The sequence below is a fragment of the Archocentrus centrarchus genome, chromosome 8 (assembly GCF_007364275.1).
Source record: "Archocentrus centrarchus isolate MPI-CPG fArcCen1 chromosome 8, fArcCen1, whole genome shotgun sequence".
Taxonomy (NCBI): domain Eukaryota; kingdom Metazoa; phylum Chordata; class Actinopteri; order Cichliformes; family Cichlidae; genus Archocentrus; species Archocentrus centrarchus.
This window is the reverse complement of record NC_044353.1, coordinates 4440177-4456495: the sequence shown is the minus strand read 5'-3', so window position 1 is coordinate 4456495 and position 16319 is coordinate 4440177. Positions and strand designations below refer to the sequence as shown.

The 16319-nt window shown below is 39.8% G+C and overlaps 3 protein-coding genes and 1 long non-coding RNA gene across 5 annotated transcripts in view; 2 read left to right on the top strand and 2 right to left on the bottom strand.

Annotated features, from left to right (window-relative positions):
• Nucleotides 1–16319, top strand: part of LOC115783977 (RNA binding protein fox-1 homolog 3-like) — a 266321-nt gene that overhangs the window by 19677 nt on the left and 230325 nt on the right. The gene's annotated exons all lie outside the window — the stretch shown is intronic.
• LOC115783978 (uncharacterized) lies at nucleotides 1137–4179 on the bottom strand. Its single transcript, XM_030735009.1, has 6 exons — nucleotides 3763–4179; nucleotides 3454–3664; nucleotides 2961–3172; nucleotides 2735–2882; nucleotides 2415–2524; nucleotides 1137–1760 (listed from the first exon to the last, which is right to left on the bottom strand). The coding sequence occupies exons 3-6, from the start codon at nucleotides 3165–3167 to the stop codon at nucleotides 1449–1451; spliced, it is 777 nt and encodes a 258-aa protein (XP_030590869.1). The 5' UTR covers nucleotides 3168–3172; nucleotides 3454–3664; nucleotides 3763–4179; the 3' UTR covers nucleotides 1137–1448.
• Nucleotides 4271–5482, bottom strand: LOC115783979 (uncharacterized). Its single transcript, XR_004020267.1, has 3 exons — nucleotides 5337–5482; nucleotides 4655–4730; nucleotides 4271–4390 (listed from the first exon to the last, which is right to left on the bottom strand). It is a non-coding gene; the product is annotated as an uncharacterized LOC115783979 (long non-coding RNA).
• Nucleotides 5851–9376, top strand: LOC115783976 (uncharacterized). The gene is made up of 3 exons (XM_030735006.1): nucleotides 5851–6291; nucleotides 6387–6473; nucleotides 7125–9376. Exons 1-3 carry the CDS (start codon nucleotides 5881–5883, stop codon nucleotides 9261–9263), a joined length of 2637 nt encoding a protein of 878 aa, XP_030590866.1. The 5' UTR covers nucleotides 5851–5880; the 3' UTR covers nucleotides 9264–9376.

The window sequence follows — 16319 nt, the reverse complement described above, 5'->3', positions numbered from 1 at the left end:
GCCAGTTACTTTTTATGTGAAGCCTTCAGTGGAAATGTTGATGTGGTATGATTGCTGGATTACAAATTTTATAGGGGACAGTGGATCTGTCCAAAATACGCAGCTTCCGTTTAACTAAGAGAATATACAAGTTTGTCTGGGGTCATAATTGCATTAGGATTAAACTCCCAGTGTGCTGAATAGACAGATGAGCTGGTTTTATTCTCACTATTGTGTGATATTTTTAATTAATTTATTTTTTTAGCACTCATATTGCTGTACCTTTGAGAGTCTTCTGCAAAGTTTTTATTTCACCAGTTGCCCCTACTCTTTCGTTTACTGCAACAAACCATTAATTTCCACTTGTTGTCATTAGTTAAACCACTTAAAAAAAAGAATTATGGCAAAGTCCATGCAAATAGTGATTAATTGTAGCTGGCTTTAGTCTATTTGTCCTCATGGAGGCTGTACGGGGCGGCTTGCTGGGTGATTCATTTCTCCAGGTTCCAGAGAGGCATAGCACCTCTGCCTTTTCATCACACTTTTTAGCTCTCATTGTTTCCCTTGACTTCCAGGCGTCACGTTAATGTACAGCGCGACCACTGTAGAGTCTGGAATATATCATTGTCTGATTACCTTCTATAAATGGATTTGTGGCTGTTTGCCTAGAGGAAGTTTCACATTGGTATTATATATGCACTGCAAAAACTACCTGTCTAAATATAAGGAAAAAACTACTTAATTTGGAAAGATTCAGACTATAATCAAGTGAAATATTCTGCCAGTGGATTGAGATAATTACACTTGATAAGATTTCTTGAAATAAGACAAAATATCTAGTCTTTAGACAAGTGAGAAATAACTTAAAACAAGTTGTTTAACACTCATTTCAAGTGCTTTATCAAGTCAAATAAACTCAAAACTAGCCTGCCAATGCTTCTTTCAGTGTTTTTTTCTTTCTCACTTTGAGAGAAAAACTCTTAAAACAAGAGGAACTAACAGCTGTTCTTCTGAATTCAAGAATTGCTAATTCTACATATTCTGTCTTAAAATAAGAAAGCATTTACACTAAATGAATCCAAAAACACAGTACAATATACAACAGCCTTTATTTAAATTGCTTCTCCAAATAGCAACAATAGTATACAGCATTGCACACATGAACGTGCAAAACAAACCCACACAGAAATGATAATGTTGAGGTTGTAATGCAAGTAATGCTATACATTATACATGGTGTCATTGAACTAATAGTAACTTTCAATTACAACTAAAAACTGGTAAAGTTAATTAACTCTAATCAACATTTAAAGCTACTGAAACTCACATTATAAAGCAGAACATTTGAAGAACAGAAGATGTGTTTGTATTAGATAAACAAAAATGAAGAATTTAAATGTCTTTTTACAGCTCTTATGTTAGGTTAAAACTTTCCAACACAGACATGAAAGTCGTGTACCTGTACAACTCTACTCCTGAATAAAAGCCTTCCACTCTGCCATGGCTTTTTTGTATGAGCTTGTGGTGTCTCGCTCATGGATACTGTCCTTTAACACTTCAGTCTGAATGACAGACAGAAGGGTTGCCACACACTTTGGATATGTGAGATGCAAGGTGTAGTAGTATGCCATCAGATACAGCAAACCTTGACGGAGGTCTTCTTCAGCAAATGTGGTGATGGGTGTGGTTCCAATTGCCATAATACAGTGGGACCCATCAAAGAGCAAAACAGGGCTGAAGAGAGATCTCCTCTGAAGGTAGATGGCTGGATCTTCTGTTGGCTAAAGAAAAAAGGACAAAACAGAGAAGAGAGACATTAAAAAACTAGCTGAGCAGTCAAACTACTGAGACACTATTATGTATATATGTATATATATATATATGAATGATCACAATCATAGAATACAGGTGGTACAGCTCATCTTCATATCATTTTGTTTCTTTAGTTTGAAAAATGCCCTACAGAAAATGTCAAATATGCCTGCCAATGAAATAATTATGACAAGATTAACTTGTGTCTTAGTCACTGTTAGTAGTCATTCTCCACATACTTTGGGAAATGACAGAGATACTGCACCTGTAATGTTTTAAATCTGTTATTACTTCCAGTTTGTTTTGTGAATTTTTATGATTTTAATGAATTTTAGTTTAATTAGTTATTTTTAATCAATTTATTAGTGTTTCCTGTAGACATTGGTCTGTATTTGTATTTTGGCAGGCCACGCTGTCCTCTGACCAACATAGTGCTGCAGAAATTTCAGTATCAATTTTCAAATGTAAATTCTATTATTTTTAGGAGCAGAGATGCTTAAAGAGGACCAAATAAATTGCCAAAATGTACAGTGAAAGCCCTTGCAGACATACATTGCCTACTTTCCTTCGGGATCAATAAAGTATCTATATATTAACTGATAACAATATGAACAAACTCTGACCTGAAGGACATGAAGCAATGCCTCACTGGCATGTCCCAGCTTCTTGGGTGGCGCAGTTGGTGAGGGGAAGAGTGTGGGGAGTGCCCTAAACAGGGCGATGTTGCATTCCACTGGAACAAAATAAATCAATGTTTAGTTCAATCCTAAATGATCTAAATTTGATTGGCAACTTAATCTTGATACCACAGAAAATTAGGTGTCACCATGAACAGTACTGTTGTTCCAGTTTTATTTAATCAGCACTATCATACACAATCCTATACATATTTATGTCTCTGAAAACAGCTACATGATGTATTAAAGATAGCACAATGACTAACCTCTATTTTGGTTCATCGGTGGCTTTAACACCTTCTTCCAAAGACCATAAAACTGAACCATGGAGCAGAAGTCCTCCCATCTTGCCTTTACTTCAGTTATGAATTTGTTGTTGTTCTTATCCAGGATCCGCCGTAGCTCATCCATCACCTATAGTGCAAGTAAATGTTAAAACCTGCACCAGTGCTTGCTTTATAAGAAAGCCACGATGAAAAGTAAGTCACTTACATTGTGAAGCTCCTTGAAACATGGATATGCCTCTAGAATCTTTGTTGGCCTATCTTCTTCTTTCAGAACATCGCTGTCAATGAAGGCTCTTCTTGATTGAAACTCAAGGTCAAGAATTTGGCAAACAGCATCTCGGTTGGGTTTTGGCTTCTTATACAGGTCCTGCAGAGTCTTGTAATGCCTGGCCTGTGTTGCTAGACTATCCATGTTGACTAAAGGGGAAAATACAGAATCAGTAACTGGATCCAACATATCAATCTAAATGATACTATGTGTTTTAGCCAGCAAGCCTAACATTGTGTGTTATATATTTATGATGGTTATTCTACAGAAAGTCAAATACATGAATATTGAAAAATCACATCCTGTCACAACAGATCAAAACCTAATCAAGTTTAAATTTAAAGTGTAATATATCAAGACATCCCAATCTATCAAAGTCATCCAGCCTTCACGTCCATCATTATTGCCATAATTAGAATTTGTCAATTACCTGAACTGTCGCCATCAGAACTGCTCACTGGTGGCAAAAGAATCGTTGATCCGCCACTTTAATCTGCATCATCATCTTCTCCCTGGTCACCTGGTGAGAACTCAATGTGGCGCCTTTTTTTTGAACGGCCCCTCTCTGGTGTGGGACCCTGCCTCTTTCGAGGGGACTTAATATTCAGGATCCTCTTCTGAAGATAACTGTACATGCTCGTCTATGGTGAATAAGATGTTGAAAGAAAAAAAGAAACGTAATATCACGTATATAATTTCAGAAGTCTGAAATAAATGTGAAAAAAATTTAATCACATACATATTTGGCAGGTAAGTCGTTATCCTGTAGCATGGGATAATACTCCACTAGTTTCTTAGCCATGGCAGTAACATCGTACTTGGACGGGTATCGTAACTCCTCTCCTTGTCGACTTGCTCTCAAGATTGAAATCATGCTGGTGACAGTGTTTCTCACCAGCCTGCATCTCAGCTCTTTGGACATGGCAGCTTCTCCCTCTCTACCAGTGCAGGCCATCTCAAAATAGTGTTTCCGAGCTAGTTCCAGCTCACCATCTGTATAGATCACATATTCAGGAGGACTGGGAAGCTGTAGAGTCTTCTCTGGGGTTTTCTTTACCAAAGGAGTGGATGTCTGGGGAGATGGAGGTGTTCCTTTAGGTGAAGACCTAGTTCCTGCTTCACCAGGGCCAGCTTTGTCTGGTAAGGTGGAATAGTCCTCCTAAGAAAATAATTCAAAACATAAATGTTGTAGGTGTTACAAACAAAACTGCACTACACGTTTTTAGATCAAAGGCAGCAAAAACTTGCCTCTTTGTGAAGATGAGCCCACAACTGTTTCCTCCTGAGAAAGTTTTCTGGACCAGGAAAAAGATCTCTTAAATCATCACGACTGAGGGTGTGGATTAAAACCTCATCTATGTTGGCAGCTGTAAAGAGAGGTCAAATAGTAATAAACCTTTTAGAGTTGAAAAACTTGGACCTTATAAATTTAATGGTATTCAACTTGACAGGGCAAATAAAATCCAAATTGTCCTCTTACTGTTTCATCTCCCAGCTACAAATAAATATAAATAGAATAAAATTTTGACATTTGGGTGTTTTGAGATTACATAAATAGTTAAAATTCAAATTTGAAACCAATGTCAGCATGGACAACTTTATTTTATTAAAGACACTTAAACTTGACATACCATTTAGAACTGATACTGTAACATCATCTAGTCCATCCATGATTTCCGTGTGTCTTCCTTTTAATTGCGCCTTTATCTGAGGGCATGAAAAAAAACACGACATTAAGCCAAGGCTCAAAAAATCATGCTCAGAAGTATGTCAGACCATTCAAACAGTACAACACCTTATGGACTTTTCAAATACAACACATGTATTTTCCTTCTGTATACAGTGGACCCGGAGTGATTGACAGGAGCCTCAACTAGTGCAGAAACTAAACTCTCAGCATTTTCCTCCACAGCCTGCATAGGTCCCTCAGCTAAGACATGCACACCTGCCTCTGATCTGCATCTGCTGTTCCTACGTTCATTAGTACCAAGTCTGTCTGCATGTCCTGCTAATTACATCAAACATGTACATATTTTATGTGGAAAATTATATTCAAACTTTTAACACCATTGGTTAGTCATGGTAAACAAAAAAAAAAATCGCATTGTAACGTAAATTGCAGGACCAAACCTGTTAGCTAATATTAGCTAAGCAAGCTTAGCTAGCTGGCTTTTAGGCTACAGTGGCAAAAAACTTGTGGACGTATTATGAGAACTGATAGTCCATCCATGGGTAAACTGATTGCTGGACCAGGCTGCTGTTTTCCCAGTAGTACAAAATTTTTAAATCAAATGCTGTAAAAGTTCTCCTTACCTCAGCAGAATCCAGTCCAAGCCTGCTTCTTCGCTCCCCTTCAAACGGTTACAGGACAGACGTGACCACATGAGGGCAGTCAGGGGGGAGTAGGTGCAGACCATAATAATGTTTCTAAAACTTGTAAAGTAATAACAGTCATAATAGGGGGATATTATAACTATAAATTACATTTTAATTATTACTCCTGTTGTGGTCCCTTACTGAATCACAATAACTAGAGTTTAAACTAGATTTAATGAGAGTTTTGATGTAACCGACCCCCCTCCATATTTGGTAATGACCTGCAGCGCCTGTATGAGCCCGCCAACAACAGCTCAAAAGTGATGTGAAGCAGTAAGGTATTTGTTTCTGCTCTTGCTTCTTAGACTGAACGTTTTGTCTACTTTCTTCTGCTACATTTAAATTTCTAATAGAGGTTTACGAACGTGTGTTGTAGTGCTAGCATGACTTGATTTTGCCGTGAGTGAAGATTTTCATTAGGCTAAGAATAGACTGTCTGCATTCAGCTAGCTGCCCTGTTTTTTCTTTTTGGCGGTTTAACATGGCCTGTTGGAGGTGTATGATTTGCTTTGTTTTTGTTGCCTTAACATTGAAGTCTCTCTTGAGCCATATTAACAAAACACATAGCCGCAGTCCAAACTTCCGAGTCATATGCGGAATAGATGGTTGTACAGAGGAATACAGAGTCTTTAACTCTTTTTACTACCATATCAGACGCACTCATGCTCTGTATCTTGCGACTGGGAACCCTCCTACCCAGTGGATGACAGCAGCATCATCTGACTTATCACATGCTGCAGGTGAACATTTTGACATACCAGTTTTTTCTGACTGTGCCACTAAAACACACGGAATGCAAAGGACCGACAGTGAGGTCAACATACCTGTCATTCCAAATGAAATGTCAAGTCCGGAGCTTGAGGATTTCCAGACTCCAAATACTGATAATCAGGTAAGATGCAATGTTTGCTAATGAAAATGTTTAACAGTTAACATTCAGGTGTTTATATTATTTTTTTAATGTATATTAACACAACATATCTACAGGAAGGAGCTGCTACAGCAAGTGAAAATCTCGTCAGATGTGCAGCTGCATTTACCATCAGTGTCCGGGAAAGATGTCACCTATCCCAGGTATTGCACAAACCTAAGTGTTAGGGAAATAAAATATATATTGAATATATGTATGTGTGTCTGCATTTAAGTATGCGTTTTACCACAGTCATAATTTGCTTATAAAGACTTGAAAATTGGTCCTTGATAGAGTTTGAAAAGTGCTTGAATAAGACTGGGAAAAGGTCTTGAAAGCATGTAAACTTACAATTCTAATTCTATGGACCATTTTATAATTCCACTGTCAGAGCTACAACAGTGTCATATTTTGTGACAAGGATACACACAAACTTTTTGGCTCTGGGGCCACATTGACTTTTTGAAATTTGACAGACTGGCCGGGCCAGCACCAGATGGATACATATTTAACATAAACATATAAAAAAGCATTACAGTGTTAATACTTAGATTTGCATTTAGTGGGAACAGTGTTGTTTTTAAGTAATGAGAACACGCACGTGTGAAAAGAGGTCAAAAGGGTGCAGGAACAAGAGCAAAAAGAAAGTCTGCACACCAGAGAAGTGTAATTCTGACTTTTGAATTCTGAGCAAGAACTGGACAGAGATCATTTTGGTATGAAATCCTATTCAGAATGTTCTTAAGAAGTGTAATGCTAGTCTCATATTGAACAAACTGTATATAGCTCATATTTCTTTGTTGTTTTTGTTTCAGAGGGGTGTCAACAGTATTGTCTCTGGAGTCCAGCAGTATCAAACTGCTCTTCTCAGTACCATGAAGGACACCATGAAGTCGCTCTTTCAAAGACATTCAGACAATATGGAGCAGCTACAAGAGGCAGTATTGGCAGAACTGGAAAATTTTCAAGATCCTTTCTCCATGATGGCTTCCACATACATTCAGGACAGCACAATCCAGAGGCTTTTTAACCCAGTCATACCAGAGGAGGTAGTTATGTCTCAAAAGGTTTGCAGAGTTAACAAAGGACAGTCAAGAGTAATTGCCATCAAAAACAGAAGTTTTTACTATATACCCCTTATTAGGAGCCTTGAACAGTTGTTGTCCAATTCCAGGATTTTTGCCATGATCAACACCGCACCTCAGAGTTGCCACAAAGATGGGTTTTTGTATGACATTATTGATGGGAGCATTTATAAATCCCATCCACTGTTTTCAAAAGAACCTTCTGCTTTACAGATAATTTTGTATGCTGATGAAATAGAGATATGCAATCCTCTTGGGTCACATGCTTCAGTAAATAAATTATTCATGTTTTATTATACTTTAGGAAACATAGACCCCAAGTTTAGGTCAAAGCTTGCTGCAATCAGACTCCTTGCTATAGCAAAAGCTGATGATATTGACAAATGTGGTGTTGATTTTGTATTACAAAGGATTAATGAAGACTTAAAGTTGCTCTATAATGGTGTCAAAATCCAAACACAGCGTGGTAGCATGGATTTATTTGGTGCTGTAGTTTCGGTCTGTGGTGACACACTTGCCCAACATGAGCTTGCTGGTTTCAAGGAAGGAGTTGGTTTTGCATATAGTAAGTGTAGGCATTGTGAATGTACCTTTGATGAAATGCAAATTAATTTTAATGAACTAAGTTTTACTAAAAGGACAATGAAAAAACATATTAAGCAGTGCTGTGAAATAGAAAAGGCTTGCACAGACTTCTTGAAATCATCTCTCAAAACCACCTATGGTATAAACAGAAGAAGCAAGCTGATTGATTTCCCAGCCTTTGACCTCATTCAACAAACACCACAGGATATAATGCACATCATTCTTGAGGGTGTTGCACCCATGGAAATTAAGTGTGTGCTAAAACACCTTGTTCTCTCTGGACAGATGGAGTTGGATGTGTTCAATTCTGCCATGCAGAGTTTTCCTTTGTCACCAATAGACATACGTGACAAACCCTGCCCTATCAGTGTCACTACCTTGGCATCTAATGACAATAAACTGAAACAGTCCTCGGGGCAAATGCTGATACTGTTGAAGATCATGCCTTTTCTGCTCAACAGTATAGAGAAAAATGAATATGTTCAGTTTGTTTTGGACTTAATTAAGATTGTTCAGATACTCTTTGCCCCTATTTTATCTGTACAAAGTGTGTTCAGACTGAAGAATATGATTGAACAGCATTTGAAACAGTTTAAGAAACTTTTTCCTGAGAATAATATAATACCTAAGCAACATTACCTGTTGCATCTCCCTGCTCAGATTCTTCATCTGGGGCCTGTGATAAGGCACATGTGTATGAGATTCGAATCAAAGCACTGTTTTTTTAAACAATGGGCATCTAAATTGAACTTCAGAAATGTCTGTAAGTCACTTGTGAACCATAATCAGCTTTCTGAATGCTGTCAAAATGAATTGGGCACTGAGCATCCAATATTTGTACATGAGAAGGAATTGGGTCCTGTCTCTGAAGTGACAAATCCTGAGTATATTGCAGCAAAGATAAGAGATTTTTTGGGGATAGGTGGCATACAACATGGAGTCAAAGTAAAATGGCTTATTCTCAATGGGAACAAGTACATAAGTGAAAAGTCTCTAATAATCACCAGTGTGAGTGACACAGTTCCTGTTTTTGGACTTATTAAAAACATTTTTGTGGTAGACAGTTCATTATACTGTTTTGAATACCAGCTTTATGAGACTGTGGGCTTTAATACAGATTTTTTAGCATATAAAATTGTAGTTCCTAATCTCGCCCAAGCAACAGAGTTTATAGATGCTGAAAAGCTAGTTGATCCTACATCATATTATCCAGTCAGTTTCAAATGCAGTATGTATGTTCTGACAAAATATAACCTTGATGATGTCATTGCACTTAAAAGTTGAAATGAAACAGGGGAAGATGTGCTGTGATTTATTGCCTATGTTGTGGCTGTGGATTCGTACTACATAAAATGTTACACTGCAGCTTTGTAAATATTGTAAATAAATGTGTTAATGATGGGCCACCAAAAGCCTAAGGGACTTATTACTGAGAGGCCTTAAAATAAGCTTTCGCATCTAAAAATGGTTGTGAAATATACAATGTGACCTCAAACAGTGTCTCAGTGATATAATTTAGCCTAAAATGCATGTAAAGTAACTAGTTTAAGGATTTAGTAACTAAGTAAGAAATAAAAGTAATATATTCTAAAAACAAGTTTTATAATCTTACACATTCAGCTCCTGCTTAGTATATCACTCTCAAAACAAGATCAAAAATACTTTTTGGCTCAATGTAAGATTATTAGACTTAGATAGACTGTCAGTTTTTGCAGTGTGAAAAGCTAACTTTTCAGCGCAGGTACAGCAGCAGCAGGTTGTCAGGATGTCCGTTTGCTCCGCAGCAGCTTGCTGTTCTGACGGCGAAAAACTGCTGAGGGAATTACTGGCCGTCAAGGGGAGGCTCTATTAGAATATCTGTGATGGATCCCAGAGTGAGAGTTGACGTTGAGGCTTTCTTCCAAGTAATTTTTTTTTAGGTACCTTATGCATAAATACTGCAATTCAGACTACTACTTAAGCCCTTCGCAGAGGTGCTTAAGTCTTCTCTCGCTCACAGCTTCCTCCCTGCTCATTTCTGACATTGAACTGAAGTGCAAAGCACTGCTGCTCCCAGCAAGATACTCAAAATGGTCATTTGCATTATTTAAAGGTTCCAGTGAAGTCCAATACAGTCTTCCTGACATTTTACCTCAAGGAGCTGTAGGTTACTCAGTTGGTTTTAGTTACACATTTATTCAGTAAATCGTCGAGCTCCGCGAGTTCTGTGGGAACGGCAAAAAATCCGATCGTCTGATGAAACCAGATATTTAAAATGCATTAAATCACAAATAATAGCAAATATAAAATCCTTAGCAAATGTATTTCTAACTTCAAGTTGCAGCAGTGATGCAAAAATAAAAACAGAATGCAATAAAATGACAAGTAGATAAAAGCAACAAAAAAACAAAATTTGGGATCAAATGAGGGAAAGTAGAATTAATTTAACAGTCACTGTCTGGAATTAAATAAGTAAATGGGCTTTCATAAATATATATTAAGTAACATGGATTGGCTGAGCTCCTCGAGCAAGTTATTTTTATTTATATTAAATGATACCAAAGGCTCGCTCACTCCTGGTTTTCAGTCTAGATCTTGCAATCTCTATGTGAGACCCAGGAGGATCCCAGGCTGGACTCAGGTTCACACAGGAATCCACATCCACTGATGTAGCCAGCGGTCAGTCCTCATCCACTGTACCAGAAACAGCCTTCGGTGTCTGTTATTAGCTGGGACAAGCGGTGCTGCTGGAAAATGTGGGCTAGAAAATACAAGTTTACCTTCATGGAGAAATAATCTTTCAGAGGATGGAGATTAATAATAGAAAGTATAGATTTATTGCAGAGATGCTTGATATCAAGAAGGTGACACAGACGTGTGCAGACGTGCTCTGTTCCATGAAGTTTTGCTTGCAGCTGGAGTTTTATTTGGAGTCATCCTCCAGATAAGTGAATATAGTGAATGCTAAACTCAGTTGTCCTGAAGGTCTCTCAGAGATAAAAAAAACAAAAAAAAGAATTGTTGCCAAAAACAAGGCAGTCAGATCTCTGATGTTTCTTGCTCTATTACTTTACTACAGCTCTTTTTAGCTTTATTGGAGCAGTAATTGCCTTCAAAGGAGGAAACAGCCTTAAAAGCCTGGGATCCACACAGCAACAAGCCTTCATTGAAAATGATAATGCTTCCAGCTTTTACAAGTATATCTCTCTCCTGCATCTTTAACCATTCAGTTACCTCATTCAGTTAGAGTGCTGTTTGTAGATTACAGCTCAGCATTCAACACCATAGTTCCCTCCAGGCTGGTCTCTAAGCTGCTGGACCTGGGCCTGGGCCCATCCCTGTGCAGGTGGGTTCACAGCTTCCTGACCAGCAGACCACAGGTGGTACGAGTGGGTCACCTCACCTCATCCTCCCTCACCCTCAACACTGGATCCCCCCAAGGCTGTGTGCTCAGCCCTCTGCTGTACTCACTGTACACCCATGACTGCGAGGCCACGTCAGAGTCCAACGTCATCATCAAGTTTGCTGACGACACTGCTGTTGTGGGACTAATCTCTCACAATGAGGAGACAGCCTACAGGAGAGAGGTCTCCCGCCTGGAGAACTGGTGCCAGGAGAACCACCTCCTGCTCAACGTCAGCAAAACGAAGGAACTGATCGTGGACTTCAGCAGGAAGCAGCAGAGGGACTACCATCCACTTGTCATCAGTGGTGCTGAGGTGGAAAGAGTGGACACCTTCAAATACCTGGGAGTGACCATCTCACAGGACCTGTCCTGGACTCATCACATAAACATCACTGTGAAGAAGGCCAGACAGCGTCTCTACCTCCTCAGGCGGCTGAGAGACTTCAAGCTCCCACTCAAGGTGCTCAGGAACTTTTACACCTGCACCATTGAGAGCATCATGCGTGGGAGCATCACCACCTGGATGGGAAACTGCACCAAGCAGGACTTCATGGCCCTAAAAAGGGTGGTTCGTTCAGCTGAACGGACCATCAGAACCACCCTCCCCAACCTGCAGGACATTTACACCAAGCAGTGCAGGCTGAGGGCCATGAAGATCCTAAAACAGCCCAGCCACCCCGGACACTCTCTCTTCTCCCTGCTCCCATCAGGCCGGCGTTACCGCTGCCTGAGGGCTAAGACTGAAAGGTTGAAGAAGAGTTTTTACCCACAAGCCATCCGTCTGCTCAACTCTGAGCCCTAACTGGACCATTATTGCACAGTGTAAATATCATAATTTAAAAAGTGTGTATAGTGTATAGTATATAGAGTATAGTGTATAGTGTGAATTACTTTTTTTTTAATTTTTATTCTTCTTATTTATATGTGTGTGTATATAAGGTTGCAGGTACAAAATACATTTCACTGTGCATTGTACTGTGTATAACTGTGCATGTGACAAATAAACACTATCTTATCTTATCTTATCTACCTTTTTTGGCTTTTTGACATGCACGTCAGGGGCAGCACAGCAGGCACCACTTTTGCCTCACAATAAGAGGGTCCTGGCTTTGAAACTGCCGGCCACCTTGGGCCTTTCTGTGAAAAATTAGCATGTTCTCTCTGTGCCTACATGGGTACTCTCTGGGTGCTTCAGCTTCCTAACACTTAAAAACATACATATTAGGTTAATTGGGGGTTCTAAGTTGGTCATAGATGTGAATGGTTGTGTCTCTCTGTGTGTTAGTCCTGTGATGGACTGGAGGCCTGTACTGGATAAAGAGGATGGATGGATGGATGGATGGATATTTGTCATTATAAGACAGCCTACCTTACATTTTGACTACACAGTAATGTAATATCACTTGTATTAACACAGGTGTATGAAAGAGTGAGTTTTTCTCAGGACCCCCCCCCCCTTCCCATGAATCAATAGCTTGTTGAACCAGCTTTAGCAGAAATAACTCAGAATAATTGTATTCTATATGACTTTATCAGTCGCTCACATTTTTACAGTGTTTGATGCTGTTCTCAGGACCATTGTCTAGTTGCATGAACCGGTTTGGGCCCAGCTTTATCTGTTGGACAGACGTCCTCACATTTGAGTCTAGAATACTTCGGTACACAGAGGAGTTCATAGTTGACTCAGTGACACAGGGTACCCATATCCTGTGGCTGCAAAACAAGCCCAAATCATCAGCCCTCCACCACCATGCTGGCTGTTGGTCTGAGGTGTTTGAGCTGTGGTTGGGTTTCACCAAACATGGCTCTGTGCATTATGGACAAACATCTCCATTTTGGTCTCATCTATCCAGAGGACATCATTCCAGAAGTCTTGTGGTTTGTTCAGATGCAACTTTGCAAACCTAAGCTGTGCTGTCGTGTTATTTTTAGAGTGAGGAGTCTTTCTCCCTGAAACGCTTCCAAAAAAGCCATATTTGTTTAGCCTTTTTTTCTCACCGTGCTGTCACAAACTTCAACATTTAACGTGCTAACTGAGGCCAGCAGAGTCTGAGCTGTAGCTCCTAGTCATTTCTCTGAGCAGTGCACGGGCTGACCTTGGGGTGAATTTGCTGGGAGGTCCACTCCTGGGAAGATTGGGGCTTTGTGTTAACACACACCTGAATGCTCCAGACCAGCAAACTGCCAAAACTTCTGCTCTTCTAGAGGTGCTCAAACTAGCTGATGATCAGTTAATCAAGTGCAATTGATTATCAGCACCTGGCTGCTGCTTATGTTCTTGATTCCTATGGAAGCAGTAATGGTGTACTTGGTGTAGTTTTCACAGGACTGGGTAAATGTAATCTAACTACTTTTCTAGTAATTGTAATCCTAACCTCAGGAGTGCGTCTTTAAAACTCTCATTCTGAATCTGTGTGTAAATATTCACATATTGAAAGGTCTGAAATTGATTTGATTGATCAATAACAAGCCTTAGGAGATCCTTAAAGGGTGATATTAATAATATGGCATTTTCCACTTAATGAGAAATAAAGAAAAAATGACTAATAATGGAGATACACAGGTTTGTTTCATCAGACCAACTGTTCAAACTTTTTTTTTTTTAATTATAGAAAAAAAAATCCTTTAAAGGATAGACCAATTTGCTCTTTTAATATAGCACATTATATAAAAGACTAAAGTATGCATAGCTGCAAAGGATTACAATCCAAACACTCATTCACTATTAATGGAGTGCACTTGAAACTCAGAAATGCAACAATTACATAACACAGACAAGACTGGAAATACATCAGCAACATAAATGATGGATACATTTAAAAAAAAATGTGCTCCAATAATTCCCTGTCCGGCCTCTGTGACGGACATCATTGCAGCGCCGTTTAGTGTTTTATCGAGACACAACATCGCTGTCTTCCTACATTCACTCGGCTATAAAGAAGCTCAATATGAAGATGGACCGTTTTGTAATTTTAGTTATCAGTGACCAGAGGGAGTTGAACAAACCCCCTTTCGACACTTTTAAAGATCTTGTTGTGCTTGCTGAATCACCAGCAGGTCTAACCTGCTGTACTGCAGCTCCAACGCCTCTCCACCACTTACTGTACTGTACCTCGGTCCAGTCTGCACCTAAACCTCCACACTTCCACCCCCTCCTCGCTCTGCACTGTACTCTTTATTGCTCCTTCTTTGTCTTCCTCTCTCCACGTGCCTTCCTCCCTCCTCCTCACCGTGGTGGGGCTCTGCCAGGGGCTTGTGATCGGATTTAGCGCCACGTTCTCACTCTGTCTCCTAGAGATGAGTGACAGATGGTGGCCATTAGTGTATATTCCATGCATCTGTTGCAAGGCGCTAATTTATCTCATTAGGAGAATGTGTGGAGAGGGAGGAGGAGTGTGTAGGAGCAGGATGGAGCATTTTATTATGAGTGTAAAACACAAGGAAATATGCACTGAGCTAGATTATATAGACACAGAAGAAGGGGGCGGGGCATCAGAGACATGAGGTTGTGAAGTGCAGTCGTGTGTGTGTGTGTAGGTATGAGTGTTTTATGGGTTAATCTGCGGGGCAAATTAGACGAACGTCCTCACATATGTGCACAGCACCCCTACACACTTCTGCCGTGCTGCATGTGTACAATACGAAAGGCACGAGGTTCATATTCTCGGGCCTAATTAATGTTCCCGACTGCTAATATGCTTGTCGGCAGCCTCAGTGTGTGTTTGCTGGGGGATGGTTTGACAGAGTCTTGGGTATAGGCTTCCAGTATGCTGACACATGCTGCTATTCTGCAATGTGGCACAGGCTTTTGCACCTTTTTTTTTTTTAATATACTAGTTTTATGCCAAGTCATAGAAGATCAGTTTTCCCCTCAGTTAATTAATTTTTACTAATTAATGGTAACTGACAGGAATAGCTGTAATGTATGGCACCGATTTAACAAGAAAGCGATGCCGCTAAAACCATCTGTATTAACTGTTTTTGCTGTATACATCATTTAATGTCCGATGACTCAGACTTGAAGAGTGTGACTCAGTTTGGTGATTAATCAAACCATGATATCTGGTGTTGCGTTACCTGCACAATTTGACCAAACTCCTGAGGAAATATTCGGCTTTTCTGCAGCTACGTGCACATCGATATCTTTGCTGGGTGCATTGTAGTTTTGTTCTCCGAACAGCCGCCTCCTGCTGCTGAAGATCAGGTTGTTGACAGCGTGTCGCTTGCCCTAAAACCAAAATGCAAGTGCTAAAAGGTCCTAAAACGTTCCATAAAGTCGAGGAGAACTGCAGAGTCATGTGATAAATTGCTGAGGGTTCATCACTAAAAGCAGCCCCTTAAATATTCTACACAGTCATTTGATTTATTTTTACTATAAGAATATTGATTAGTGTATCTTTTTTTAAAGTGTTCCCTAATGAGTTTCTTGCTAATGTTGATAAATTTGTAATGTGCTTTCCAGAGAAACCCGATGAATCACTGACTGAAGTGCTGTATCATATTTCTCCCTGCGTGTTTTTCTTACTGAAGGCTGATTGTTTCTCCAGTTGTGGTGGATAGTCACCAACTTAAGAATTGACAATCGAGTCAAATGTAACATTTCCTGCTCACCGCAGTGATGAGCTGCTTTAAAGCCTCCATCTGGTCATAGGCGTTTTTTCATTATGAGGGAAATCATCGAGGACAACTGTTTACATAGGATGTGATTTAATCGCGGCAGCTGTGTGTCGCCGCAAAAGTGATCAGTCGTGCATTTGACTTCCTCTGTGGCTATTTTATCTCTTTGGCCTGTGTTTGATCAGCTGCCTCGAGGTGGATATCTATCATCTGTTCGGCGCGGCGGTTGTCGGCATGCTCACTCCTACTTGAAAAGGAAGAAAGGTACCTGCCGTGGAATGCCGCCGTCCTTATGGAAGCGGAGAAAGTGTGCCCAGCCTTTTGCATCAGGAGTTGGG

Bases quoted from the DNA above. Each gene is read 5' to 3' on its own strand.
- LOC115783978 (XM_030735009.1), bottom strand. From the start codon at position 3,167: ATGGATAGTCTAGCAACACAGGCCAGGCATTACAAGACTCTGCAGGAC. The intron at 2,883-2,960 runs GTAAGTGACTTA...CTTGCACTATAG, and splicing joins GTTTCAAGGAGCTTCACAAT to GTGATGGATGAGCTACGGCG. The intron at 1,761-2,414 runs GTCAGAGTTTGT...TTTTTTCTTTAG, and splicing joins CATTGCTTCATGTCCTTCAG to CCAACAGAAGATCCAGCCAT.
- LOC115783976 (XM_030735006.1), top strand. From the start codon at position 5,881: ATGGCCTGTTGGAGGTGTATGATTTGCTTTGTTTTTGTTGCCTTAACA. The intron at 6,292-6,386 runs GTAAGATGCAAT...ACATATCTACAG, and splicing joins CTCCAAATACTGATAATCAG to GAAGGAGCTGCTACAGCAAG. The intron at 6,474-7,124 runs GTATTGCACAAA...TTTTTGTTTCAG, and splicing joins AAAGATGTCACCTATCCCAG to AGGGGTGTCAACAGTATTGT.